Source organism: Mycena indigotica, assembly GCF_014461135.1.
Source record: "Mycena indigotica strain 171206Taipei chromosome Unknown Mind.scaff0014, whole genome shotgun sequence".
Taxonomy (NCBI): Eukaryota; Fungi; Basidiomycota; class Agaricomycetes; order Agaricales; family Mycenaceae; genus Mycena; species Mycena indigotica.
In genome coordinates this window covers 1,166,603-1,193,036 of record NW_023503013.1, presented here as the reverse complement: position 1 = coordinate 1,193,036, position 26,434 = coordinate 1,166,603, and the positions used below count along the sequence as shown (strand labels likewise).

The 26,434-nt window shown below is 55.2% G+C and overlaps 2 protein-coding genes across 2 annotated transcripts; both read right to left on the bottom strand.

Annotated features, from left to right (window-relative positions):
• Positions 1 to 21,038: 21,038 nt before the first annotated feature.
• On the bottom strand, positions 21,039 to 22,444 carry MIND_01315000 (Altered inheritance of mitochondria protein 9, mitochondrial; the record flags this gene model as incomplete). Its single annotated transcript, XM_037369605.1, has 5 exons — positions 21,039 to 21,935; positions 21,993 to 22,170; positions 22,217 to 22,294; positions 22,348 to 22,392; positions 22,440 to 22,444. The coding sequence occupies 5 exons, from the start codon at positions 22,442 to 22,444 to the stop codon at positions 21,039 to 21,041; spliced, it is 1,203 nt and encodes a 400-aa protein (XP_037214103.1).
• A 1,138-nt stretch (positions 22,445 to 23,582) lies between these two features.
• MIND_01314900 (uncharacterized protein) lies at positions 23,583 to 24,874 on the bottom strand (the record flags this gene model as incomplete). Its single annotated transcript, XM_037369604.1, has 6 exons — positions 23,583 to 23,825; positions 23,871 to 24,199; positions 24,246 to 24,324; positions 24,372 to 24,408; positions 24,457 to 24,697; positions 24,757 to 24,874. 6 exons carry the CDS (start codon positions 24,872 to 24,874, stop codon positions 23,583 to 23,585), a joined length of 1,047 nt encoding a protein of 348 aa, XP_037214102.1.
• Positions 24,875 to 26,434: the final 1,560 nt, after the last annotated feature.

Below are 26,434 nucleotides of genomic sequence, written 5' to 3'. Positions count from 1 at the left end.
TCGCGCTGTTGGGCCTTACTGGATTGACGAGGATTTAAGACGAGGAGCCGATTGAAAGAGATGACAAGCTGTAGAACTGCCCACAAATTACATGCATACTTCATTCCGCCGCTGATGCTCCAAATCGCGCAATCAGCTGCACGGTTCTTAAGACGCAGAGAAGTACACCGGGCCCATCGATAAGTATCGGCGCTGAAGCACCTCGCCTTTTCTACGTGTTTGTAAGTACACACCGCCCAGCCTGCCAGCTTGGAGGCATTGTCAACGACTTCGGACACTTAGGATTACGCAGCTGAATCAAGTTCCAAATGCGGATCGAGAGCAGCGGCACTACTTCTATGAAGCAGGACTTGAACGAGACAACTGGGCCCGGGTCAGTTGGCCATCGTTCGGAAATCAACTTGAAATCTCACCTTTTTAGCACGACGGTACCAGTGAACAAAGGCGCCGGGACCTCGGGAGAAGGGATGGGGGAGAGCGGGTCGAGCGGCGGGAACGGGACGGGCAGCATCAGTAAAAGGTGCATAAAGTCTTTTGAATCTTTAGTCTTTTTGGAGGATCTTTGGTCTTGGGGACCAAGTCTTTTGAGTCTTTAGTCTTTGAGGTGTGATCTTTGGTCTTGGAAAGCTGTCTTAGGTCTTATTCTAATATGATCTTTGGACTAGCAAAATAAAATCCCTTCAGATGTAAGAAAATGATATTGAATACCATCCAGTGAACCAACATTCATATCCGACAATTCATAGTAAAAGGTTTATTTCATTGTTTCTGAGTTCTGAGTTCACAAATATCATGATATGTCAGTGATCAAATACGGCCCTAAAGTTCTCTGATGTGTGTCACATCGATGACACGTCAATGACAGATGGCTGATGAGCGACGGCGATTGGTCGCCGCTTTTCTTTCTTCCTTTCCCCCCATCTCCCGCCACCTCCAAAGTCCATTCCCGCCCATTATCGACTCAATTCCGACAGCAAGCGTCCCAAAGTGCAAGTTCTTCAACTCTCAATGCCTTTTGGCTTCAAAATGAAAGCTTTTCCATCTCAAATGCGCGTCAAAGACCCTCAAGCCGTCAAGCCTCAAGCTGCACTGCAAGCCTAGCCGAAGTCCCTCCGCTCGGCGTCTCGCACCCCTTCTCTGCCCCTGCCATTAACCCCAACACCGCGTAGGGAAGCAGGATGCTGACTCAGTGCCGGCGCTTGGTGAGTGTCGTGTTTGCGTTTGATTTTTTCACTGAACCCACCCTTTGCCGATGTCCGCGTGCTCGGCGGGCTCCCGGTGCTGCCAAATGCGGTCTTCGGGAACCAATGGTGGCCGCCACAATGCCTCCTGCCTCCCGCCGCCACCGTCCCTTCCCAATTCAACCCGCAGCATCGAAAACATCTCCACTCCCGCGCCGCTCACGTTCACTACATTCTGCACCCAAGCGGCCAAGCCAACGTCCTCGCGCTCGGTGGGATCCAGACGGCGCCGAGTCGTCAGAGGAGATTCCGGCCAGGCTGGCCAGAGGGCTCGTGTTAGGCGGTCAAAACCTCCTGCCGGCCCGCAGCTGTCTGCTATGGAATGTAGGATAAGCATAGTTGAATAACCAAATTGTATTAGCTATATTGAATTTACTGCTGCTATTTACTCTTTACATTGCATCTTTAGGAGTCTTTGGAGGTCTTAAAGCAGGTCTTTATTGTGGTCTTTCATAATCTTTGAGAAAGACCTTAGGTCTTTTCCAAGACTGGGACGCTGCTGGAATAAGACCCAGTGTCTTTTGGGTCTTTCAGGTCTTTCAGATCTTTTTGGTCTTGCCCAAAGACCAGAAAGACCTGAAAGACTTTTGTGCACTTTTACTGATGCACCGGCTAGCTGACTCGGACGTTTGTAGCTTCTTCCGCAATTGCAACTAGCCATTGTTCCCAAATTGAAAGACGCTGTCAGAATAAGTACAGCATTTGCCCTCTGTCAATGGCGGCCATATAAGTAACAGTTGAACACGATGACATTGCCGCATTCAAGTTGCTCTTGCCGCTCGACCTCTCTGAGTTGCAGACGAGTACTAAGTAGTATGCCGCGCAGCGACACCGACATCATCAAACGCCATCGTCTCCGCGACGACGCTTGCGCCTAGCCAGGCAGCGCACGCCCTATATCTCGCCCGGGCCGGAAGCGTCGAGTGGCAGCGGTATTTGTTGCAGAACACGCCGCTGAGCCCGGCTGATTTGTGAGTATATTGCAGTCTCGTTTTGAGTTGAGGTGATAACTCCTTGGCTGTAGGGAGCCGCGACGGCAGCGGATTCCGCGGGGGCAAGCAGAGGCGGGGACGAGCGGGGGAAACGGGACCGGGACAGGATGAATAACCTCGCGGGAGCCCTGAGTGCGGGTGGTTATGGGGATAACACCAGTAACCTCATAGACAACATATTGAAAAGCTGTAGTAGTAAACAGCCTGGTTGGGGCTGTAGTATATTGACGGTGGCGTGGTGTAAATTGACAGCTAGAATGGGCGAACTTAGAGCCGCTGAGGGGACGAAGATGGTCTAATGAGCTAATTGCAAGTGCTTGTGGCAGAGCGGGTTGGGACGGTTAAATAACAACGTTGACAGTAATTAGCTGAATATAGAGCCAACGACGAGCAACGCGCACGATGGCAACCCTATCCCGGCCGTAAGTCTTTCCAACTTTAACCTAGAAACAATGGGCAACTTGACACGATGTGGTATGCCTCTCTGCTGTGTCTGGTCCAACGATGAGATGATGTAACTACGTGACATGATGTGGTGATGTGATGTGCTGATCTCCCATCACAGGTGCCCCCTTTTAAAATGGCGGCGTCCTCGTCGCCTGTGCGTCTTCCATGGCCTCCACCTCTTTCTCCAAACTCGTCACTCTTTCGCGCTCGGTTCTCTCGCCTTCCCTCTCCTTTGCGACTCTCCGCCTTTCTTCTTCGCCCTGTACCGCGTTTTGTTTTCGTATCAACTCCATGAATATATTCTGCTCCTTCTCCAGCTGTGTCCCTTGCTTCGTCGCAAACCGTCTAAGCCTTCGCGCGCTGTAGTACCCTGATACCGGTATTCTGTCTAGCGTGTCCAACTCGTAGGAGTTCAATCTTCGAGTCCTGATTCTGTATGGCTCGCTCCATGGGCCTTGGATTTTCCTGTCTGCACTTAGTGTTTTCATTCTCGCAGAGTCAAATACTTGGACAAGTTCCCCCTTCTCAAACACTACTTCGCCCGCTCTCGAAGGCCTTGACCTTTTTGTCGAATGCGGCCTTGCGCGCGTTCGCGTATGTTAGGCGGTTTTCATATGCGTCGAGCCTCTGTTGTTCCGCGTATTGCATGTGTAGCTCGGCGTCCTTTTCCGTAATCTCCGTTTCAGCTAGCAGGATCGGTGTTGGCATAGTGTTAACTGCTTGTGCAAATAGGATTTCTTTTGGCGAGAATCTGACTGACGGTAGTAATCTCGTGTTCAGGATGTAAAGCGCTGTAAGGGCAACCCTGGAGACTCCAACGAAAGCCTAGCAGGGGAGGATCCAAAGCGTGAATAAGACTACAGGAAATACACGGAGGGACCGACCTAGCAGGGGAGGATCCAAAGAGAAGAAACTCTAAGGGTCCGCCTGCTAGGGCGCCAACTATATACTGGTCGTCCGTAACTGCCGACGTAGAGCGCAGAAGGCCTGAGCGGCGTCGCAGGCTCTGTCCCAAGGTGATCGTTGGGAGGGTCTTGACGGATCGGTGATTGTGCGGGCGAAGGAGGCCGTGGGACGATGGTCGGGGTGGGTCGGAGCGTCCGAGGGGGCGCCGGTCGGATGCGCCTCGGATGCGTTCGGAGGGTCCGGAGGAGGCCGGGCGGGGGTTCCCCTGACATCACCCCCCCTTTGAATGCGGCGTCCCGGCGCATAGTTCGGAAGGGCAAGGAGTCGAAGGTCGCTGAGGCGATGTGCCGTGGTTTACCCGGGTACCTCCGATAGAAGTCCGCAATTTTGTCTGGCGCGAAGACACGGTCGAACCGAACCCACGAGTCGTGCGAAGCATTGTAGCCTTTCCACCTGACGAAGTAGTTAAGACGCTTATACCTTATCCTGGCATCCAAGATTTCCTCGACTTCCCATTCGGGGACTCCGTCCTCTAGTTCGGGGCGGTTCGTCGTAGCCGGGTCGTCCATTGAAGGGGTTGTCCTGAGCGAGCTCGAGTTTAACAACGGGGAAGACGGGGTGGAGCTTGGAGTAACGCGGGGGGAGGTCGAGCTTGTAGGCACCTTTACTAACCTCTGCGAGCACCTTGAACGGTCCGAGGCGCTTGTGGGAGAACTTCTCGGAGGGCCGAGTTGTTCTGATGTCAGAGGCATCTAACCAAACCTTATCACCAACTTGAATATTCGGAGCGTCCGATCGTCTCCGATCGTAGTACCGTTTATACTCGTCTTTGGCTTTGACGAGCGCGGCCTTCGCCTCGGAGACGCCGTTAGCTATCCGATCGCGAAACTCGTTCACCAACTCCAACTCTGAGCGGGCGCCTGGCTCGAAAACCCATTCGGGGGAGCCGACCAGTGTCCGTCATAAAGGGTACCTGTTGAGTGGAGGAGTGAACATGGTTGTTATAGGCGAACTCAGCAGCAGGAATAAGCTCGTCCCAGTCGTCTTGTTGGTAGTTGGTGAAGATTCGGATGTACTGCTCGAGCTCCTGGTTAACGCGTTCGGTTTGTCCGTCGGTCTGCGGGTGGTAAGCCGTAGAGGTAGCCGGCTTGACGCCAATTAAGCGCCAGAGTTCGCGTAAAGTCAGCGATGAACTGCGAACCGCGGTCCGAAATGTACTTCTCGGGGTTCCGTGGTGTCTCCAGACGTTCCGATAGTACAAGCGGGCAGCTCCGACCGCGTCTATTGTCGTATGGCATTCGGTGAAGTGAGCGCATTTCCCGAGGGCGTCAACCACTACCATAACCGCGTCATACCCATGGGCCTCGGGGAGCTCGGCGATGAAGTCCACAGTGACGGTGTGCCAGCGCTCGGGGGGACTTCGGTTGGATGTAGCTCCCCGTGCGGAAGCCTTCGGAGGGCCTTCGTGCGACAGCATAAGTCGCAGGTCGCGGCGTAGGCGTCCGATATGGCGGGACATCTGTGGCCACCAGTAGTTGCGAAAACCAACTCCAGGGTCTTGAACCGCCCGGCATGTCCAGCGACACGCGTGTCGTGGCAGAGCTCTATAATGCGCCTCCTCAGGTCTTTGTCTTTGGGGACTACGACCTTGCCGCGGAAGTACAGGAGGTCGCCTGAGACGGCCCACTCGTCCGAACGCGATGAGCGGGGGCCCCGAGCTTGACCTCGGACCTTCAAGAGTTGCCGAGCCGCAAGTGCGACGGGTTCCTCTAGGTCAGGCTCACCGGATAGCGCTTCCTTGATGTCGCGGACAAGTTCGGAGCCAGGCCCAGAGACAGTGACGGCCTCAAGCGCGAACGTGGAACAGTTCGGGGCACAAGAGGGTGACATCCGAGTTGTCGTCGGAGATACCGTGGTCAGGCCGGCGGGAGAGAGCATCGGGACGGCCCATCTGGCGACCTGGGACGTGGTGCAGCGTAAAGTCAAACCTGGAAAGGTACAACGACCATCGGGCTTGCCGACGATTAAGGTGTTGCGCCTTTCGGAAGTATTCCAAGTTCTTATGGTCAGTCCAGATCTCAACCGGATGCGCGGCGCCCTCGAGGAAATGCCGATACTCCTCGAGTGCGCGGATGATCGCGAGCATCTCCTTGTCGTGAATCTCGTAGTTGCGCTGGACATCATTTAAGCTTTTGGAATAGAACGCTACGGGGTGCCACTTCCCGTCCGGGGCGGATTGTTGTGAAAGAACCGCCCCGTCGCATAATCTGAGCTGTCTGCTTCAAGTCGGAAAGGCCGAGAGTCGTCCGGGATCGCTAAGACAGGTTCTGATACGACCGCGTCCTTGATGGCTTGAAAGGCGGCGGCCAGGCGTCTCCCCAGGTCCATTTCTGGTCTTTCTTGGTGAGCGCAAAGAGAGGTTGCGCTAGGGCCGAGAAATCCTGAATGAACCTGCGGTAGAAATTAGCAAACCCCAGGAACTGCTGAACGTCCTTCTTGTTTTCGGGCGGAGGCCATGCGGAGACTCCGGCGACCTTAACGGGGTCCATTTCGACATGGTTGTGCGAGATAATGACCCCCAAGTACTCGATTGACGATTTCTCGAAGTCGCACTTTTCCTTGCGAAGGTACAACTTGTGCATTCGGAGCCGCCGAAGGACCTCCCGGACGATCTCGCGGTGCTTGCAGAGGTCCGAATGTGCGATAAGGATGTCGTCGAGGTAGATCATAACGTCGCCTGAAAGAATGAGATCCTGGAAAATGTCATTCATCATCGTTTGGAACGTTGCGGGGGAGTTTGTCAGGCCGAAATACATCACCAAAGGTTCGAACAACCCTCGGTTAGTCCGAAAGGCTGCCTTCCACTCGTCTCCTTCTTTAATCCGGACGTTATTGAAGCCCCAGCGAACGTCGAGTTTGGTGAAGTAACGAGCGCCCTTGAGCCTGTTGATAAGGTCGTTAATCAACGGAAGGGGGTACCGGTTCTTAATCGTCATTGCGTTGAGGGCGCGGTAGTCCTGGACAAACCGAAGCCCTCCGTCCTTTTTCTTAACGAAGAAGACGGGGGAGGCCATCGGAGATTTCGAAGGGCGAATACGGCCTGTGGCAAGTCCTTCCTCGATGAACTCGTCAAGTTCGCGCTGTTCAAGGGGAGAGATCGGATACACCTTGCAGTTAGCGGGCTTCGCGTCGGGGACGAAGTTCGATAGCGTGGTCCCAAGCCCTTCGTTCTGGTAACGTGTCAAAGGACTCCTTGTCGAAGACGTCTTGGAACTCCTTGGCCCAGTCCGGGATCTCCGAAGGCGGAGGGGCCGAGTTACGGGCGAAGGCCTCTGCAAGGCGCTGGGACACTGTACTGCCAGCGCGGATCTCCTCAGCTGGGCGAAAGGAGGTGTAGAAGATGCGGTCGCCGTCTTCAAGATGCTCGTCGCCGTCGAGATCTGGTGAGGGCTCCGGAGGGTCCGGAGCAGCTCCGAGCTCGTCGTCAGCATCATCTGGGCCAGCGATATCGATAGCGCAAACAGTGGGGAAGGCGCCCGCAAGTAGTCGTGATTTAAGGAGTCGGAGCCGCCGAACCTCGGCGCGTTCGGGTCCGCTCTTCGTCACGGCAGGTAGAGCAGCTGCGGGGCAACGACTCATTTTCACCTCCTTTGTTTCCCAGTTGATCTCGGGGTTATGCTTTTTGAGCCAGGAGTATCCGAGTATCAGGTCCTGTTTCCCAAGGTGGGTTACAGCCAGCTGAACGCGTTCGGAGTGTCCGTTGTACCGTAGAACGAGGTCCGCGATTTGGCGAATAGACCCAGCATCATTGGGGGTGCCGTCGACGTTGTAGACCGGGATGGGTACTGAGAGATTTCGGACTGGCACATTATTCCGGTTGACATATTCTGTGTCGATAAAGTCCGAAGTAGCTCCGCAGTCGACCAGACCCGAGAGGGAGAGCTTGAGCGCGTTTGCAGTGGACTCAAGTTCAAGGGGGAGGTGCAGCGAGTTAACCCCAGGAGTGGCAGAGATGGTATAACTGCCAGGTAGCTTTTTCTCCCAGGCAAGTCGGCGAATCCGAACGGGGGCTTCGGAGGGGGCAGAGGGTGCGTCTTTCGTTTCGGGCTCGTTGTAGGGCAAGGGAGTTGATTCATCATACAAACAAGTGAAACGATTTATGGACGCGAACGAGGGCACACCAGTCACTCGTCGCGGAGGACAAAATCCTCTGCCGGAGCCTCCGAATGCGCCTCCGCTAAGGCCGCAGTATCGGACAACCGCGCAAGCAGCTCTCCCAGCATCTCATCGCCAAGTTGCTGGATTACCTCGTCGAGGATGTCCACATGGCGGACGCCGGCGGGGAGCGGACAGTCCCGAGCCAAATGGTTGGGGTCGCCGCATCTGAAACAGGCTCGACGAGGGGCACCCCGAGCCTAGTACGATCCAGCTCCATAGGGACGGGAGCCGGAGGTACCGGGGACGGGGCGCGGGCCGCGGGTGGCACAGGCGGGGCCACCGGGCGGATGGGGAAACGGAGTTGCCGAACGAGTGATGGGTAAGGGCGCCAGGGAGCTCCCAGGCGGTCCGCGGGGTAGCCGTTCCCTTAATGAGCTTCGCCGCACCAGGGCTTCATATTGTCGGAAAGCCCGAGTGCGCCAGCCCAGATAGTCACGGAGGTCTGGGGGGTCGTTCAAGAGGTGATGCCGTTGTTGATCAAGGGGTCAAGTCCGTGGCGGTACTTGGTTACCTTAACCAACGGTCTTCGAAGCCAGCGAGGTCCATCAAGTCCTCGAAGTCGTCGGTATATCCGTAGACATCCCGCGTTCCCATGTGATAACCCGTGCTTTCCAACTTAGCGAGCGCGAGGTCCTGTTCGTTCTCCTCGACGAACCGAAGGCGAAACTCGGAGAGGAACTGGCTCCACCGAGGGAAGGGGAAGGGGTTTTTGCTCCCATGACGCTCTGCCCATTGCTGAGCAGGTCCCTCCGCCATATAGGACATGGCGTAGCGGACGGCCTTTTCCTTCGCTCGGCTCTCCGTTAACTACGAAGGCCTCCGGGGCAAGCCGAGCGTAGGTTTTGACCGCGTATAGGAAGGCGCGGCCGCGTTTGCGATCTCCGTTAAACGCAAACGGGGGGTTTGGTCGTAAGACCAGTTTTGAGGCGACAGTAATGTCACCAAATAACGCATCCGCGTCGGGGGCATTCGGAGATGCCGGGCGGTTCGGGAGCTGCCGGAGGTGGTGCGGCAGCGGAAGCCTGGGAAGCGAGGTGGGTGAGGATATTGGTGAGGTTGTCTAGTTTCGCCTCAAGTGCGTCCATGCGCGCGTCAGCGTCCGGAGCAGCTCCGGTAGACATAGCGGGCGTAAAGACGACAAGAGCAGAGGAGGAGGGGTCAAGTGGCAGGGGCGGTGACGAGGGGGGTACGAACTCGTACTCCGAGCCTGAGTCAGCACCAAACCTGGCAATCTTGACCGGTTAATCCCGTAGAGAGTTTCTTCTGCTGTAAGGGCAACCCTGGAGACTCCGACGAAAGCCTAGCAGGGGAGGATCCAAAGCGTGAATAAGACTACAGGAAATACACGGAGGGACCGACCTAGCAGGGGAGGATCCAAAGAGAAGAAACTCTAAGGGTCCGCCTGCTAGGGCGCCAACTATATACTGGTCGTCCGTAACTGCCGACGTAGAGCGCAGAAGGCCTGAGCGGCGTCGCAGGCTCTGTCCCAAGGTGATCGTTGGGAGGGTCTTGACGGATCGGTGATTGTGCGGGCGGGGGAGGCCGTGGACGATGGTCGGGGTGGGTCGGAGCGTCCGAGGGGGCGCCGGTCGGATGCGCCTCGGATGCGTTCGGAGGGTCCGGAGGAGGCCGAAGCGGGGGTTCCCCTGACAAGCGCTTGCCTGAAATGATTTGACCAGGTGGCCAGTAGCTCCTCCACCCTCATATTCTTCCACCCATCTTCCCCAAGTCTTGGTGCGCAGAGCCTGGCGAGTATGTACACGAGTAATTTGTTCGTCCCTTCGACTAGCCCGTTTACCCATGGCGAATACTTGGGCACTGGGATGAACTCTGTCCCCCATTTGTCGCACGTGGCTTTGACCGCTTTGTTGACAAAGTGGCTTCCGTTGTCGACCATCAACGCCTCCGCTGGCAAATAATCTCTGAACATGTTATCCAGCACTTCCACGGTCGCCCCTCCCATCCCTGCTCCCTTGTAGATTTCGCCCCAAACATGCTGTGATGCGACGTCGATATACAACCCTGTCGTTTTGTACCCGTCGTGGCTGAGCGGTAGCGTCATATAGTCTGCTGCTATTAACTCGAAAGGGTGTCGCCTGATGATTGGCTTGAGTAACGCGTGTATGCTGCTCGGTCCGAAGTTCTTGCATTGGCTACATTCACTTATTGCCGCGATAATCGAGTCGTCAAGTTTGGGGCTGTGGAATTTGTCCATTAGTGCAATCTTGATATGGTCTCGATGAAAATGGCCTCCTTCTGAGTGCAGTTGCGCTGCTTTTTGTTTCGCTTCAGCCTTGGTTATGCATTCCCTCCCGGCCCTTGCTCTACCTCCCCTTGCGCTTCCCAGCCTCCACAACTTGCCTTCCTCGATGAAGTACTGCGAGGCTCGATGTCTCGCTCTTTTCCTCTCCCTCTCGCTCGTTCCCAAATCCAGCTCCGTCAGCGCGTTGATAACTTCAAGGTATATTGGTTCCTTGCTGAATCTCTTGCGCAGCGCGTCCGTGCCCTCCGGTACTGGCATTACCAGGTAACTTGTGTTGTCGATACTTACCGCGAAGACGTCGTTGGTGATGCCAGACCTCACTTCCCAGTCTGGGTTTACTGTCCACTCGCTGCCATCTCCTTCCTCTTTCGGCTTGCCCTCATCCGCTCTCGATAGCGCGTCTGCAACCAAGTTGTTCCTGCCCTTGATGTGCTCCGCTCCCACGATCTTGTAGCCCATAACTCCATCTCTCCATCTCGTGTGGGTGACGTTTAGTTTCTCGTTTGTCATTATGTCGCGTAGCGCTTGACAGTCGGTTTCCAATTTGATTGGTTGCCCCCATATGATGTCGGAGAATTTATCTAAAGAGAACTTGAGTGCAGCGAATTCCAACAAATGGGGTTGATACCGTTCTTCCGCTGAAGAGGTCCCTTTTGAGGCGAATGCGATTGGGTGCCTCCTTGTTACTTGTTTCCCACCGGCTAGTGTCGTTGCCATTTGTTGGGACAGCATTCCTGCAAACGCGTTCTTGCTTCCGTCTGTTGTTACGATGAATGGGTGTTTGTCGGTATTCTCGTAGTCTGGGGCTCTTAGTACCGGTTCCGCCAGCAATGTGTTCTTCAATCTTATGAATGCCTTCGTATGTTGGTCTGTCCATACCGGGGCAAGCTTGAACCCTTTCATCGCCGCCTGGTACACCGGCTTTTTTGCTCCTTTTGGTATGTCGACCAGCCTGAGCAGCTCTCTCAGCGGCATCTCCAGCTTGGCATGGTTCTTGATGAGGTCCCGGAAGTACCCCGTAAGCCCGAGGAATGCGCTGAGATTTGCGGCATCTTCAGGTTTTTTCCACTTGACGATTGCTGTCAGCTTGGCTGGGTCAGGTGAGACCCCGTTCGGGCCGACTTTTGCTCCCGCGAACACCGCCTCTGTCATAAACAGCTTGGTCTTTGCTGCTGACAGCGAAAGCCCTTCCTCCCGTATCCTGCTGAATATCAATCTGAGCTTCTCCATTCCTTCCTCGAATGTGTCTGCTGCCGACCCGCTGTCGTCTACAAAGAGCTCAATGACTCGTTTCACGAGGAGATCCGATAGTCTTGTTGCCGCCATGTGTGCGAATTCGGTGGGTGCGTCTGTTAGTCCGAAGGGCATTCTCATGTATGCGTAGTATCCTTGGCCCGGGACGAACATGATGATGTACGGCTGTACGTCTTCCGCGATTTGGACCGCGAAGAACCCGGATGCAAAGTCGAAGACAGATACATAGCGGTGGCCTGATAGCCTCCGCTGTTTCTCTCTTATGTCTCCTTGGGGCATCGACACCACCTTCAGCAGCTCATTTAGCTCGTGGAAGTTCTGGCAAATCCTCCACTTCGGCTGTTTTGCTCCTTCGCTCGTTGGTGGGTTTTGGTTGGTCTTTTCCGGTAAGTCGTATATTGGTTGCAATCCTTCTCTTATGCACTCCTCGTTTAGCGTGTGTTGAAGTTCTTCCATCGTCTGTCAGGGGAACCTCCCTTTCGGCCCCTCGGAGACGATTCCGATTCCGGTCCGACTCCGGTTCCGACTCCGGCGATCGCATCACCGCCTCCGTCAGGCGCATCGCCGCCCCGCCTGGCGATCCCCCTGGGACCTGGCCTGCGACATGGCGCAGGCATACTGCACGGAGCAACGATCAACCTTGGCGCGTCAAGAGTGCAGTATATAGTTCCGCTACCTAGCAGGCGGACCCTTAGAGTTTCTTCTCTTTGGATCCTCCCCTGCTAGGTCAGCCTCACTTGTATTTGCTTACTTCTATTCACTCTTTGGATCCTCCCCTGCTAGGACCTTGATCTCAGGCCTCCGGGGTTGCCCTTACAGCAGAAGAAACTCTATACGGGATCAACCGGACAAGATTGCCAGGTTCGGCGCTGACTCAGGCTCGGAGTCCGAGTCCACTCCGCCCTCGCCACCGCCCCTGCCACTTGTCCCCTCCTCCTCTGCCACTCCTGTCGTCCCCGCACCTGTCATGCCTTCTGGAGCTACTCCTGACGCTGACACTCGGCTGGATGCACTCGAGGCGAAAATCGACCGCCTAACTGAGGCCCTTACTCTCCTCACCACCCAGGCTTCCGCTGCCGCTGCCGCCGCTAATACTGCTGGCGGACCCCAAACACCACCACCGGAGACGTCGATTCCGACTCCGACTCCGGTTCAGGGCAATTCGAGGCCCTCTTTGGCGACATCAACCTCGCCTCAAAATTGGTTTTACGACCAAACCCCCCGTTCACCTTTACTGGCGATCGGAAACGCGGCCGCGCATTCCTCTACGCGGTCCGCACCTACGCCCGCCTTGCCCCTGAGGCCTTCGTGGTCAATGGAGAGGCGAGCGAGGAAAAAGGCCGTCCGCTATGCCATGTCGTTTATGGCAGAAGGACCTGCTCAGCAATGGGCGGAGCGCCACAGAAGCAAAGCCCCGTTTCCGTTTCCGTCCTGGGGCTCGTTCGTTTCCGAGTTTCGACTCCGGTTCGTCGAGGAGAATGAGCAAGATCACGCTCTCTCCAAACTGGAGACTTCCGCCTACCACATGGGCACCAAGGATGTCTACCAGTACACCGACGACTTCGAGGACCTGATGGACCTCGCCGGATTCGAAGACACGTTGGTCAAGGTGACCAAGTTCCGCCACGGACTTGATCCCCTGATCAACAACGGAATCACGTCCTCGAATGACCCCCCGGACCTCCGGGACTATCTTAGCTGGCGCACCCGGGCCTTCCGTCAATACGAGGCCCTGGTCCGGGCCAAGCTGATCAAGTCAGCCGCCCCCAAGACGCCTGGCGGTTTGATTCGGACTCCGTTTCCGGTCAACCGGGTCCCGGCTCCGGCTCCCTTCCGCCCGGTGGCTCCGGTCGTGCCACCCGCGGCCCGCGCCCCGCTCCGGCGCCTCCAGCTCCCGTCCCCATGGAGTTGGATCGCACTAGGGCTCGGGGTGCCCCTCGTCGCGCCTGCTTCAGGTGCGGCGACCCAAACCATCTCGCCCGAGATTGCTCCCTCCCCGCGGATGTCCGCTCAATGGACATCCTCGACGAGGTGATCCAACAACTCGGTGACGAGATGTTAGCGGAGTTGATCGCCCGCTACTCGGACACAGCTGCGCTGCCGGAAACAGCCGCGGAGTCGATGGCCGGAGAGGATTTTGTCCCCGCGACGAGTGACTGGTGTGCCCTCGTTCGCGTCCATAAATCGTTTCGCTTGTTTGTATGACGAATCAATTCCTTTGCCCTACAACGAGCCTGAAACAAAAGACATACCCTCCCCCGCCCCCGTTTCGACTCCGTCTCCGACTCTGCCTGCGACTCCGGTCATCGTCCTTCGCCGCCTCACTGCCTGGGAAAAGAAATTGCCCAAGCAGTACACCGTCGCTGCCTCCCCTGGAGTGAACTCCCTCCACCTCCCGTTGGAGCTAGAGTCCACCACCAGTGCGTTGAAGCTCTCCCTTTCTGGGCTTGTTGACTGTGGTGCCACCTCCGACTTCATCGACACGAACTACGTCGCTCGGAATGGCATTCCGGTCTGCACCCTGGCACAACCAATTCCGGTCTTCAACGTCGATGGCACTCCGAATGATGCTGGCTCCATCAACCAGATCGCGGACTTGGTCTTACGCTACAAAGGCCATTCCGAGCGTGTTCAACTCGCCGTCACCCATCTTGGTAAACAAGACCTCATCCTGGGGTACTCCTGGCTGCGGAAGCATAACCCAGAGATTGATTGGGAAACCAAGGAGGTCAAGATGACACGGTGCCCCCGCGGTTGCTCCACTTGCCGCGAGGAAGAACGCATTGAACGGACTGAGCTACGGCGACTCCGGCTGCTCCAGAAGCGACTCCGCTCCGGCCCGTTCCCCTCGGTCTGCGCCATGGACCTCTCTGGGCCTGACGACGGAGACGATTCCGTCTCCGGTGACGACTCCGCCCTGCCTGATCTGATGCCGGACTCCGACGACGATGAAGACGATGGTCAGCTTGAAGATGGTGACCGCATCTTCTACACCTCGTTCCGCCCCTCGGAGGAGATACGCGCTGGCAGTACTGTCTCACAGCGCCTGGCCGAAGCCTTCGCCAGGAACTCCGCCCCTCCGCCCTCCGAGATCCCGGACTGGGCTAAGGAGTTTCAGGACGTCTTCAACAAGGAGTCCTTCGACACGCTACCGGAGCGGAGAGCCTGGGACCACGCCATTGAACTCGTCCCCGACGCTAAGCCCACCAACTGCAAGGTGTACCCCATCTCGCCCCTCGAGCAACGCGAGCTCGACGCGTTCATCGAGGAAGGGCTTTCGACGGGCCGGATTCGCCCCTCCAAGTCTCCGATGGCGTCTCCGGTCTTCTTCGTCAAGAAGAAGGACGGCGGACTCCGCTTCGTCCAGGACTACCGTGCTCTCAATGCGATGACTGTCAAAAACCGGTACCCCCTTCCGCTGATCAACGACCTCATCAACCGGCTCAAAGGCGCTCGTTACTTCACCAAACTCGGCGTCCGTTGGGGCTTCAACAACGTCCGGATCAAGGAAGGTGACGAGTGGAAAGCGGCTTTCCGGACTAACCGAGGCCTGTTCGAGCCCTTGGTGATGTATTTCGGCCTGACAAACTCTCCCGCGACGTTCCAAACGATGATGAATGACATTTTCCAGGACCTCATCCTCTCCGGAGACGTCATGATCTGCCTTGACGACATCCTGATCGCCCATGCCGACCTCCGGAAACACCGGCAGATCGTTCAGGAGGTCTTGCGGCGACTCCGAGAGCACAAGTTGTACCTCCGAGCGGAGAAGTGCGACTTTGAAAAATCGTCAATCGAGTACCTCGGAGTCATCATCTCCCACAACCACGTCGAAATGGACCCCGTCAAAGTCGCAGGCGTCTCCGCTTGGCCGACTCCGGAAAACAAGAAGGACATTCAGCAGTTCCTTGGGTTCGCTAATTTCTACCGCAGGTTCATTCGGGACTTCTCGACCCTCGCGCCCCTCTCTTCGTGCTCACCAAGAAGGACCAGCAGTGGACTTGGGGCGACGCGGAGGCCTCCGCGTTCCAAGCGATCAAGGACGCAGTCACCTCGGACCGGTCCTGGCGATTCCGGACGACGCACGGCCTTTCCGACTTGAGGCGGACAGCTCTGATTATGCGACGGGGCGGTTCTTTCACAATCCGCCCCGGACGGGAAGTGGCACCCTGTAGCATTCTATTCCAAAAGCTTAAATGATGTCCAGCGCAACTACGAAATCCACGACAAGGAGATGCTCGCGATCATCCGCGCACTCGAGGAGTATAGACACTTCCTCGGGGGCGCCGCGCATCCCGTCGAGATTTGGACTGACCATAAGAATCTGGAGTACTTCAGGAAGACGCAGCACCTCAACCGGAGACAGGCCCGCTGGTCCCTCTACCTCTCCCGGTTCGACTTCACGCTGCACCACAAGCCCGGCCGCGACATGGGCCGACCTGACGCCCTCTCTCGGAGACCAGACCACGGAATCGATTCCGACAACTCCGACGTCGTCCTTCTGCGGCCCGAACTCTTCCATGTCCGCGCTCTCGAAGGCGTTTCCGTTTCCGGCCCTGGTTCTGAACTTCTTCGCGACATCCGTGATGCCCTCTCCGGTGAGCCAGACTTGGAGGAGCCCGTCGCACTAGCGGCCCGGCAACTCCTAAATGTCCAAGGTCAAGCTCGAGGCCCCCGCTCCTCGCGCTCCCGACGAGTGGGCTGTCTCCGGTGGTCTTCTTCACTTTCGTGGGAAGATTGTCGTACCTAAGGATAAGGACCTCCGGAGACGCATCATCGAGCTCTGCCACGACACTCGAAGTTGCCGGACACGCGGGTCGCTTCAAGACCTTGGAGTTGGTCTCCCGGAACTACTGGTGGCCTCAGATGTCTCGCCATATTGGCCGGTACGTCGCGACCTGTGACTTGTGCTGTCGCACCAAAGCACTCCGGAGACTGCCCCACGGAGAGCTGCACCCGACGGAAACGCCCCCAGAACGTTGGCATACTGTCTCCGTCGACTTCATCGTCGAAGCTTCCGGAGGCCCATGGGTACGACGATCATGGTCGTCGTCGACACCCTTGGGAAGCGTGCCCACTTCTCGGAGTGTCACACCACGGTCGACGCAGTAGGGGCGGCTCGCCTCTACTACCGGAATGTCTGGCGCCATCACGGGACTCCGGAGAAGTACGTCTCCGACCGCGGCTCGCAGTTCATCGCGGACTTCACCCGAGAACTCTGGCGTCTAATCGGCATCAAGCCTGCCACGTCCACCGCGTACCACCCGCAGACAGACGGTCAAACAGAGCGCGTCAACCAGGAGCTGGAGCAGTACCTGCGGATCTTTACCAACTATCAGCAGGACGACTGGGATGAGCTGATTCCGGCCGCGGAGTTCGCCTACAACAACCACGTTCACTCCTCCACGCAACAAGTCCCCTTCATGACGGACACGGGACGACTCCCGCGCATGGGCTTCGAACCCGGAGTCCGTTCCGCTATGGAGTCCGTGAACGAGTTCCGCGACCGGATTGCCACTGGTGTTGCCGAAGCCAAGGCCGCGCTCACTAAGGCCAAAGAGGAGTACAAGCGCTACTACGACCGGAGACGCACTCCGTCTCCGGAGTTTAAGGTTGGCGACCGTGTTTGGCTGGATGCCTCTGACATCAGGACGACTCGCCCCTCGGAGAAGTTCTCCCACCGCCGCCTCGGACCATTCAAGATAGTCGCGGAGATCAGCAAAGGTGCCTACAAGCTCGACCTCCCTCCGCGCTACTCGAAGCTCCACCCGGTCTTCCCGTCGTCAAGCTCGAGCTCGCCCAAGACGACCCCTTCGACGGACGCCCCGGCTACGACCCGGCCCCTCCGGACCTCGAGGACGGAGTCCCGGAGTGGGAAGTAGAGGAAATCCTGGACGCAAGGGTGAGGTATAAACGGCTGAATTACTTCGTCAGATGGAAAGGCTACGACGCGTCGCATGACCAGTGGGTCCGCTTCGACCGCGTCTTCGCCCCGGAGAAAATCACGGAGTTCTATCGTAAGTACCCTGGCAAACCACGGCACATCGCCTCTGCAACCTTCGACTCGATTCCATTCCGGTCTATGCGTCGGGACGCCGCATTCAAAGGGGGGTGATGTCAGGGGAACCTCCCTTTCGGCCCCTCGGAGACGATTCCGATTCCGGTCCGACTCCGGCTCCGACTCCGGTGATCGCATCACCGCCTCCGTCAGGCGCATCGCCGCCCCCCGCCTGGCGATCCCCCTGGGACCTGGCCTGCGACATGGCGCAGGCATACTGCACGGAGCAACGATCAACCTTGGCGTCAAGAGTGCAGTATATAGTTCCGCTACCTAGCAGGCGGACCCTTAGAGTTTCTTCTCTTTGGATCCTCCCCTGCTAGGTCAGCCTCACTTGTATTTGCTTACTTCTATTCACTCTTTGGATCCTCCCCTGCTAGGACCTTGATCTCAGGCCTCCGGGGTTGCCCTTACAGAGACGCATTTCACGTCCCGCGGGTGTATGGGTCTAATGATGCCCGCTTCCTCCAACACCTTCACTTGCTCCCTCAGGTATTCGGCTTGTGGTTGCGACAGTGGTTTCTGGTGGACTTTGGTGTTGAATTGGTGATCCTTCGGGATGTTTGGTGCGTACTCCGCGCCTTTAACTGCGGTGACTTCGCTTACTGCCAGCGCAAACACATCTGCAAACTCCGTTAGTAGCTTTTCAACTTCTATACGTTGCTGTTGCGTAATGTCGCTTCCGATTTCAACTGCTTGCAATATCTTATTGACTCTTGCTGCGTTGTATGGGTTCGTTGCTCGCGTGAAGATCTGCTGCTTGGCGGTATGTGTCTCTTTCTTTTTGTCAGCTTCCACTTCTATGACGTTGAGGCTTTTTGGGTTGACTTCCCTCGCGGGGGCTTTCCCGCCCCCCTTATCATCTAGCTTCTTCTTTTCGTGGGACTTTTCCTCTTCCGCGTTTGGTTTGTCGTTGCCCATTGCCTGGTTGTGGATTGTCGCCCTAGCTTCTCCGGTTTGCAGTTTGATTATGTCGTCTCTGTAGTTGTGAGTGACCCCAAACAGCGCTTGCAATGGCTTCCCGAAGAGTATTTGCCAGCCGCCTCCACTGTCGAATACCTCAAGAGTGACCGCTGCTTCCACTCCTTCGATTCTCGCTTTCCCCACCCACTTGCATATTGCTGGAACTAATTTTCCATCCGCCATTCGTAGTACCGTTCTTGATGGCCTTCCTCTTCCCAACGTTGCCACATTCTCTTCCCATACCCTCTTGTCCATTGCTCCTACCATCGCTCCGCCGTCGAATAATGCTCTTACTTTGGTTTGCCCTTTGATTCCACTTAGCACCACGTCGTATTCGAAAGCTTTACACTTAGTTTCTCCCTCACTCTGCATGCCATACATGTCAATGATGTGGATTCGGTTGTTCGTTTGAATACATGATTGTTGTCGTATGGCGGGATCGAGGCATTGCTTTGGCCGCGTGTCCCGGACTGTTCGTTGGCCCTCTACTCGGACAGTCCTTCCCCAAAATCCTCGTTTCTCTTCTCACTCTGGAAGTCCTCGAGTTTTAAGGTTAGGTACGTGGGCTTTGCTACCGCGCGCGGTTTCGGTGCCGTTCGGGTATTCATGGTTCCGAGTAGCCTGCTGCAGATCGATCTGAATTGACGTTCTTGTTTCGGAATTCACTCCGTTTCGCATTCCCCTTGACGGTGGTACGGAACCGTTAGCTGTCCACATTGGAAGCACTCTCCTGAGCAAACTGGGGCGGTGCCGGGGCTCAATGGGAACCCTATTTGCTCGAGGGGCGGTCGTTTCTGGTCTCCCCCGAATTGCTTCTGCCAGAGGGCCACTTGAGCTTCGTGGTACTTGCGTCCAGCCTCGTTGTCTGGTGGCGGTTGTTGCTTTGCCAGCTCCTGCAGCTTCTTCCTCCCTTCCTCCGTTAATTCTTCTGTTCGCTGCCCAAAGAGATTCCCTTTCCCTCCTTCCGTTCCGAACGGGTCATTTCTGCTCGGTGCTGTCGCGCTACTCGGGCTTGCGATGCTCGCCGCTGTCAATCTTGCCGCCATCTTCGAGACAGGTGTTGTCGGTACCGCTCTACGTTGCAGCTCGGCAATCTTCTTGTCTCTCTCCGCGTCCTTCTCCTGTTTCTCCTTCGCCTCTTTCACATCCTCCTTCAACTTGGCTCTGTCGACTTTTTTGATAGCGTCCGTGAATTCCTTCCACGTCGCTGGCTCCCTCGGCAAGTGCTTTCTCAGCGGTTCCGGTATTCCGTCTCTGACTTGATAGATATAGCTCGACGTTGTGTGGACCCCGGCCTTCTTCGCGGCTTCCTGTAGCTTCTGGGCAAATTTGATGTGCGCTGCTACTTCCTGCCCCGCCACATCTATCGTTCCCCCGAGTTCCGCCAATGTAAGCTTGATTTTCACCAGCCGCTCTTGGTATTCTTGCTTCGTTGGTTCGGCTTCCTCGTCAGTGGGGAATTCGGTCAGGAACTCCTTGATGAAGTCGTCGAATTTGGCGATAGGATTTGATTTTTGGCGTTGCGTCCACCATTTGGCTGCCGGTGATCTAGTTGGGAAGTAATCTCCCACTGCGCCAATTCTTTCCGCGTCTGTTTCTCGATTAAGATCTCTGGTGCGAATCTTGAATTTGCGGACGAATTCCTCCGAGTTCACGCCGTTCTTCTCGTCTTTTTCGTCCCCATAGAACGTTGGTACTGCAGTGGTTTCATTCATTGCCGCGGCGTTGGTTATTCTAGGCTGTGTTGTTATTCTAGGCTGTGTTGTAGTGGTAGTTGTCGTGAATATAGCTGCCGCCTGTATTGGGGCCGGTGACTGGGTGACGTTGGCGGGGTGATTGTCCCTTGGCTGTATTGCGTGGACTGGTAAGATGCTGACGATGTCGGCGGTGTGGATGATGGTAGGCTTTCAGCGTCTGATTGCTGCTCTGTTCTTGGCGCTGACTTTGTATAGCGACCCTTATTGTCTCTGCTTCTACTCGCCAGTTTCCTGCTGCTTTCACCACTATGTGTGTCTTCGAATGCCGCTCTCGTCACCACGTTGTGGTATGCCTCTCTGCTGTGTCTGAGATCATGTCAACTACGTGACATGATGTGGTGATGTGATGTGCTGATCTCCCATCACAACGACGACGCCAGGCTCCTGCGCAGCGACACCGCGATCCTCAGCGACATTGTCTCCGCCACCAGCCTCTCGTGGGACCAGGCCGCGCGGGCGCTGCATCTTGCGCGGGGCGGCAACACCCAGTGGCGGCGGTATTTGCTGCAGAACACACCGTTGAGCGAGGCAGATTTGTACGTAAATTCGTGGAGGTTGCGGCACCAATAATGAGGCTTGATGCGGTTACTTTTTAGGGAGCCACGGCTGGGGCAGGCGGAGGCGGGGACGAGTGGCGGCAATGGGACGGGGACAGGCTGACGCTGAGGGGGATTGGGAGGGTCGAGTTTTACGTTCAGAACGGTGCTCCGTAAACCTTGTTATCCTACAAGAGCGCTTGAAGAAAATGGAGCTCGCGATTCGGAGGCAAAAGGCGAGAGGCTCGGAGAAACAGGATATCGATGGGCGGGCTTGGAACTATGCTGAGAGATTCTCAGCACTGGTGTTTTACGATTCCAACAGCCGGGATATTACTGAGATTCCGATACATATTCAGCCAGAACCTTCTCCACGGCCTCTTTCGTCAAGTGAAAGGGATTACTATTGATGAATATCGAGAGTATCCACCCAAAACCACGATTCCGGGAGCGGCATGTTGCCTCGCAGAGAGGCCCACAGTTCGCCAAGTTCGTCCTCGGGCACGGCCACGTCGTAGTTGTCGCGCTGGAAAAGCGGAGCCATGAAACAGTGGTAGGGATGGTCCCAGATGGGCCGCACATGGGATCCTTGCCAGTCAACGACTGCTACAACTGTAGGGTCTTCCGCTGAGCGGACGAGGACGTTGAGCGAGTGCCAATCTGCGTGGGCAAGTCGGAAAAGTTCGGGTATCGATTTCATCGTCATTGCATGGGCATGTAGTCGCTCAAGGTAGTTATAAAACTCGTCCCTGGTGAGCGAATCTGCGTTGCTGCCCCCGCTGTCTTCCGAATAGAGCGCCCGCGTATTTTGCCACTCGACAGGGTCGGGAATGTGTTCTTGGGCGCCACGCAGACGGGCCATAAGGTAGTCGCGCGAGGATGTGAAACGAGGAGAGTTCGGCGGAAGGAACATGTAGTGGTGTAGTGGTGGACCAACAGTACCATCATCATCAGTTATCGCCCCAATGGCTTCCAGAGGGTGGTCCACGAGCTGTTGCTCGAAATCGGCAACTTGCGCAGTAAGACGGCGCCAGGATTCGGTCGTGAAAAGAGGCGAGGCCCGCGCGAGGGGTACGCCCAAGGCTCGTTCCATGAAGATGTAGGGTGTCCCGACCGGTTCGGAGGTTTTATTCCAGCCTAAGATGGCGGGAACGGGAATAGTAGTATGCTTCGCAACGAATTGCATCGTTGCAACCTCGGATAGGAGTTCGGCGGAGACGCTCTCGGCAGATACTCCAGCGGTGGGTATCCGAAGACGAGCGATAAAATCGGTTTTGTCGGTAAGCGCGATGAGGAACACCTATTGATTTTAAAAAAAATCTGAGTCGATACCCCAGAAAAAACTGTTGCCACTCACAAAGTTACCACCGCCAATAGCAAGAAGATGTATGGACGCGACCTTGAGGTGGAATGCTTGCACTTTGAGTTGGTCGAAATCAAAAGTGCCGAGCTGCTCTCGTGCTCTACGGGCCAGATTAGGGATGGTCATCTGGCGAGCGAGGGTCTCAGACGCATGCATGGGCCAGTATGGGATCCTGTCCTCCTTCAGCAGACCCTTCTTTGTTGAAAGCGACAACACACCCAGGCAACCAAAAAAGCTCGCGAAGCCGCTTCGTCTTCCAGAGGTGGGATTGGCGTTGGTACAGGCAAAGGGTCCGCCTGTGTATGTGGACTCAGCATAGCGTCCGCAATCGAGCATAACGTAGGCATACTTTTGAGTTTTCCATCGCTCTTGAGTCTTAGACTTCTGTTGTGGTCTGCAGAGTACTTAAACACCGCTCGGCGCTTCGAGTTGGCAAGCCACCGCATGGTCACACATACACGTACACAATTATTGTGTGGGCTGTGGGAGTGTGTGGGTGTGGTACAACGTCACGGTCGGGCGGAGTCTGGGTGGCCCATGGCGGCGGGAATCAACCAAGTTTCTGTTGACAGCGGAACGGTCACGCAATTCTGACACTCTTTCCGAACCTTATACGCCGCCGACGCCGTCCCTTCAAGTTTGCCTCTCTTGGTTCATACATGGGCTGCAACTTGGCAAGGCATCGTCACGAAAAGATCACCTTCTGTGGTTCACGCCGCCGGCGCTCTCCGTTACTTTCTACATTCTCCATATAATCAGGTCGCTTCCGAGTCAAGTTGCGCACATCTTCTTCAACTTCTCTAAGCAGCGACTCAAATAGTTTACCCACGACTTCCAGCGTCACCCAAATCCTCAAACCAATATTGATACTTCAGAACGAGTCCGCCCGGCGGTCAACATCCGCGAAGACAAGTCTGCATCCTTCCACCGATATTGCACTTCACCCTTGCTTCCACTCGTTTTCGGGACCAACTCCAACCCTGGCTCCCTGTATATATGGCTATCACGGCTTCCAACTTGGTAATGGGAGGGAGGGAAGGCCTTGGAAGGCTCGAGCCAGGAGTTATGGTCGACACCAGCCGAGGATGGTTCCGGGAAAGCCTTTCAATTGCGGCCAGAACTGGACGCGGGTGAGTGTCCTTTGACCAGAAACATCAGGCTGCTGACCCCATGTCCACCAGGCTTACAACTCAACGCTCAACGGCAATAGACTCGCTCTTGCTTGTTTCCACTTCCGTTAATGACACGACCGGAAGAAGAGCAGTAGTCTCCCAAACATCGAAATACCGGGCCCGTGATATCGCCTTGCGCCATCCACCATCGTCTCCGCATGATCAAGCAGTATCTACCCTAGAGGTCAAAAATGGCTCGTAGCAACTCCTGGTCGGGTCGAGTGTTGAACCGGGAAAACCAAGTACACTGTGTCGATGGGGGTGACTCAAAGGAGAGGACCACAGTCATGGCATCTTGCGCGTCGAATACCCAACTCGGAACTGAAAGGATGTTGATGTAACTCGGGCACTGGGTAAACGAGCACTGGGCTGATAACGTTCCCGCTGGATTCGCATTAAATCACTATAAACATTATACTTGCGACGTATATGGGAGGGAATGCATCGATTCGGTCTGTTTATCGTTGGAGACTTGGGCCCCTGTAACGGTGTCAACCCCCGCCCCAGGCTGCCGCGAGGGCAAACTTCCCAGTCCAATGTTGGTCGCACTTCCGCCATTCGCATTGACGCTCAACACAGTTGTAGCCTGGATCGTGCTCTGTGACCAGGCCCGACCTTGCGCAACGCGCGACAGGATGAGCATCGGCGCTATTGCCTGCACCTGGTGAGTCCTACAAATATTTTGGAAGCATGCGCATACCTGAACTTGGCCCAGGATGGGAAAGACCAGGTTTTGCACCGAACTGCTGCGAGCATACGTGACGATGAATATAAGACCGACCACTGCATAGAGCGAGGCTGACTCGATGATCATTGCCGCCGAGGAGAAGTACTGCTGGGCGTGCTGTGCCCCGAGTGTGCCCTTGACACGCTTGCGTAGGACGAGGATCCGCCCCACGATAAGCAGTGTAAGCAAAATGTTGAGCGAAATGGAGAGTGACCAGTATGCAGTGCCGAACTGGACGGAGCGGGCAGCCCAGAAGGAGTTCTCGAGCTGGAAGCTCGTGACGATAAGCGCCAGGGACGAAACTAGTGCGCATTATTCCTGATCATTGGAGCGAATCCAGTGACTTACTGACCGAGCCCAGCAGCATTAATGCCGGGAATATCGTATAGATGTAACTACATCCCCAGACGAGCCAAAAGCGCCACAACTGGGTTAATTTCAGTCTTTAAACGGTGTTTATATGCTCCAACGTACCACAAGACCATCAGCAAGCCAACTCAAAATAACATATCTAGGTGTGGTTCAGCCAAAGTCAGGTTTGTGGACTGCGCCAACGAACGCGACAACACCCATCATGTTCACGGGCGATGTGAATGAGATGATTTCGAATCCACTGGGTCCCCCCGGTGCGTTTCGATCTTGGACGAAAGAACGCTCATTGATTTTCGTTGCGCTGCCGTAGCCGATTGTAGCCAGTGCAAACATCATTACGGCGTACCCGACCAGTCCCCACGGCCTACTTCCCCTGGGAAAGTTGGAGAACGAGTGCATGGTCTGCCAGGTCAACACAAGGAGGACACCTGATCATGAACGGAAGTATTCAGGTAAGGAAATAAAAAAACGCGACAAAGCCACGAACCGTATCCAACACCAGCCAGTGCGAACCCATCGAGGAACGACTTCTCGATCCACAGATCGAAGGCGGTCTCGCCTTCTGGTGCGAATGAAGTGATGTTCGCAGCCTGAGTCGAATCCATCGCGAAGCTGGGGGTAAGCACGCTGGCATATGCACCGGTGCATGCTCTTTAATAAACAACATCTTTGTTAGCTTTCTCCCAGGTCTGTCTACCTCTACGCCAAATCAATATCGTATGTCGCGCGCGGATCAGATTCTCGCCCCTTCCTAGATCCTCGCTGGATTCCGTCTTCTCGCGGGTTGAATTACATCAATATCATTGATGCTCTCGTCGTCGACGGCGATAACATGCCACTGGTACATTCCGAGATCGAAGCCGTTCGAGCCCAGTTGCCTTATCGTTCACAATTATAGATATGTCGGCTTGGCGCGCGAACTTCGAAGGCATGTGGTCTGTTTGAACTCATGTCTGAGAGAAATCAATGGAGGAGAAGCTCAGCCCTCGACTCGGATAAGTCTTTGTTCGCCCGGGCCTGTTGCACCACCCAAAGATTTCCAGCATACGCCATCTCAACTTGAAAAGAATTGATCATCTTCAACTTTTTTGAGTTGCATCGATTTTTTTAGGTTACAGAAATCAGGTTCAAGCAGTATATAAAGGGAGCCCCAAGTCTCATGGTCCGCCAGTTCATATAACCAGATGACCAAGTTCATCCTTGCAGCTTCTCTTGCCGTTTTCTTCGCAAGTGCTCTACTTGGAGCCCAGGCCTTGGCTCTGCCAAATGACGGTAAGCTGTTAAAAGTCCCGGGCATATTTATCCAAGGGACTAATTTGTTTATCAGGGTCTAATGTCAAGCGACAATGTAGGTGACCACCCGCCGAACTCTGTTACCAATCTCATCATCTATGGGAAAGGTGGCAACTTTGATGCGCCGCACACAGTCACAGTTGGCTTAACACCACTTAATTGTCCTCCTCCATTTTAGATACCCGATAGAAACACCAACTTTGAAGTCCTTTTGGAGGCAATTGGATCTGAAGCTTTATTTGTACCTCATATTGGTTGCTTTGTTGTGAAAAATAAATTTGTCAATATATATTTGATGATATTTTGAATTTGCACCAAGGCACTGCCTGGCCCTTTTTTTTTTTTTTTTGAATCCAATTTTTATTTCTGTTTTGTGCCTAAGGCATACGTCGGAAGTCTACTGAGTGTGGTGTGTGTCTCGCCTGTATACAATTTGGGAGACCTAAAGGCTGTTATCTGCTGCGAAGATTCTGATGCCCCACGGGGGACATGCAAAGTGGTGGATACCGCGAGGGAGGTTGTAAGTGTGTTATATCCGTGCCAACTCCGGCATTCGATTCCGATATCCGATTCCGGTATTTGGTTTTTACGCAATGAAGATTTACTGAGCATTTCCAATTACTCTGACTTATGATCTATGCAATCATCTATGCCTTGTTCCTCATATGCAACTCCTCTTCTACTTTACTTGACTTTGTTCTAATCTTGTTACTTACTTTGTTATACCTTATTCTGTTTCTGTTACTTCTCATACTATAGATACTTTGATGTATTATCATGTACTTTAGTTTGTAAATTAACATTGCTGGTCTCTATCTCCCAGCATTGTCTTGACTCCGCTCTTCTCTCTTGTCTTGTCTTGGTCAACTGGA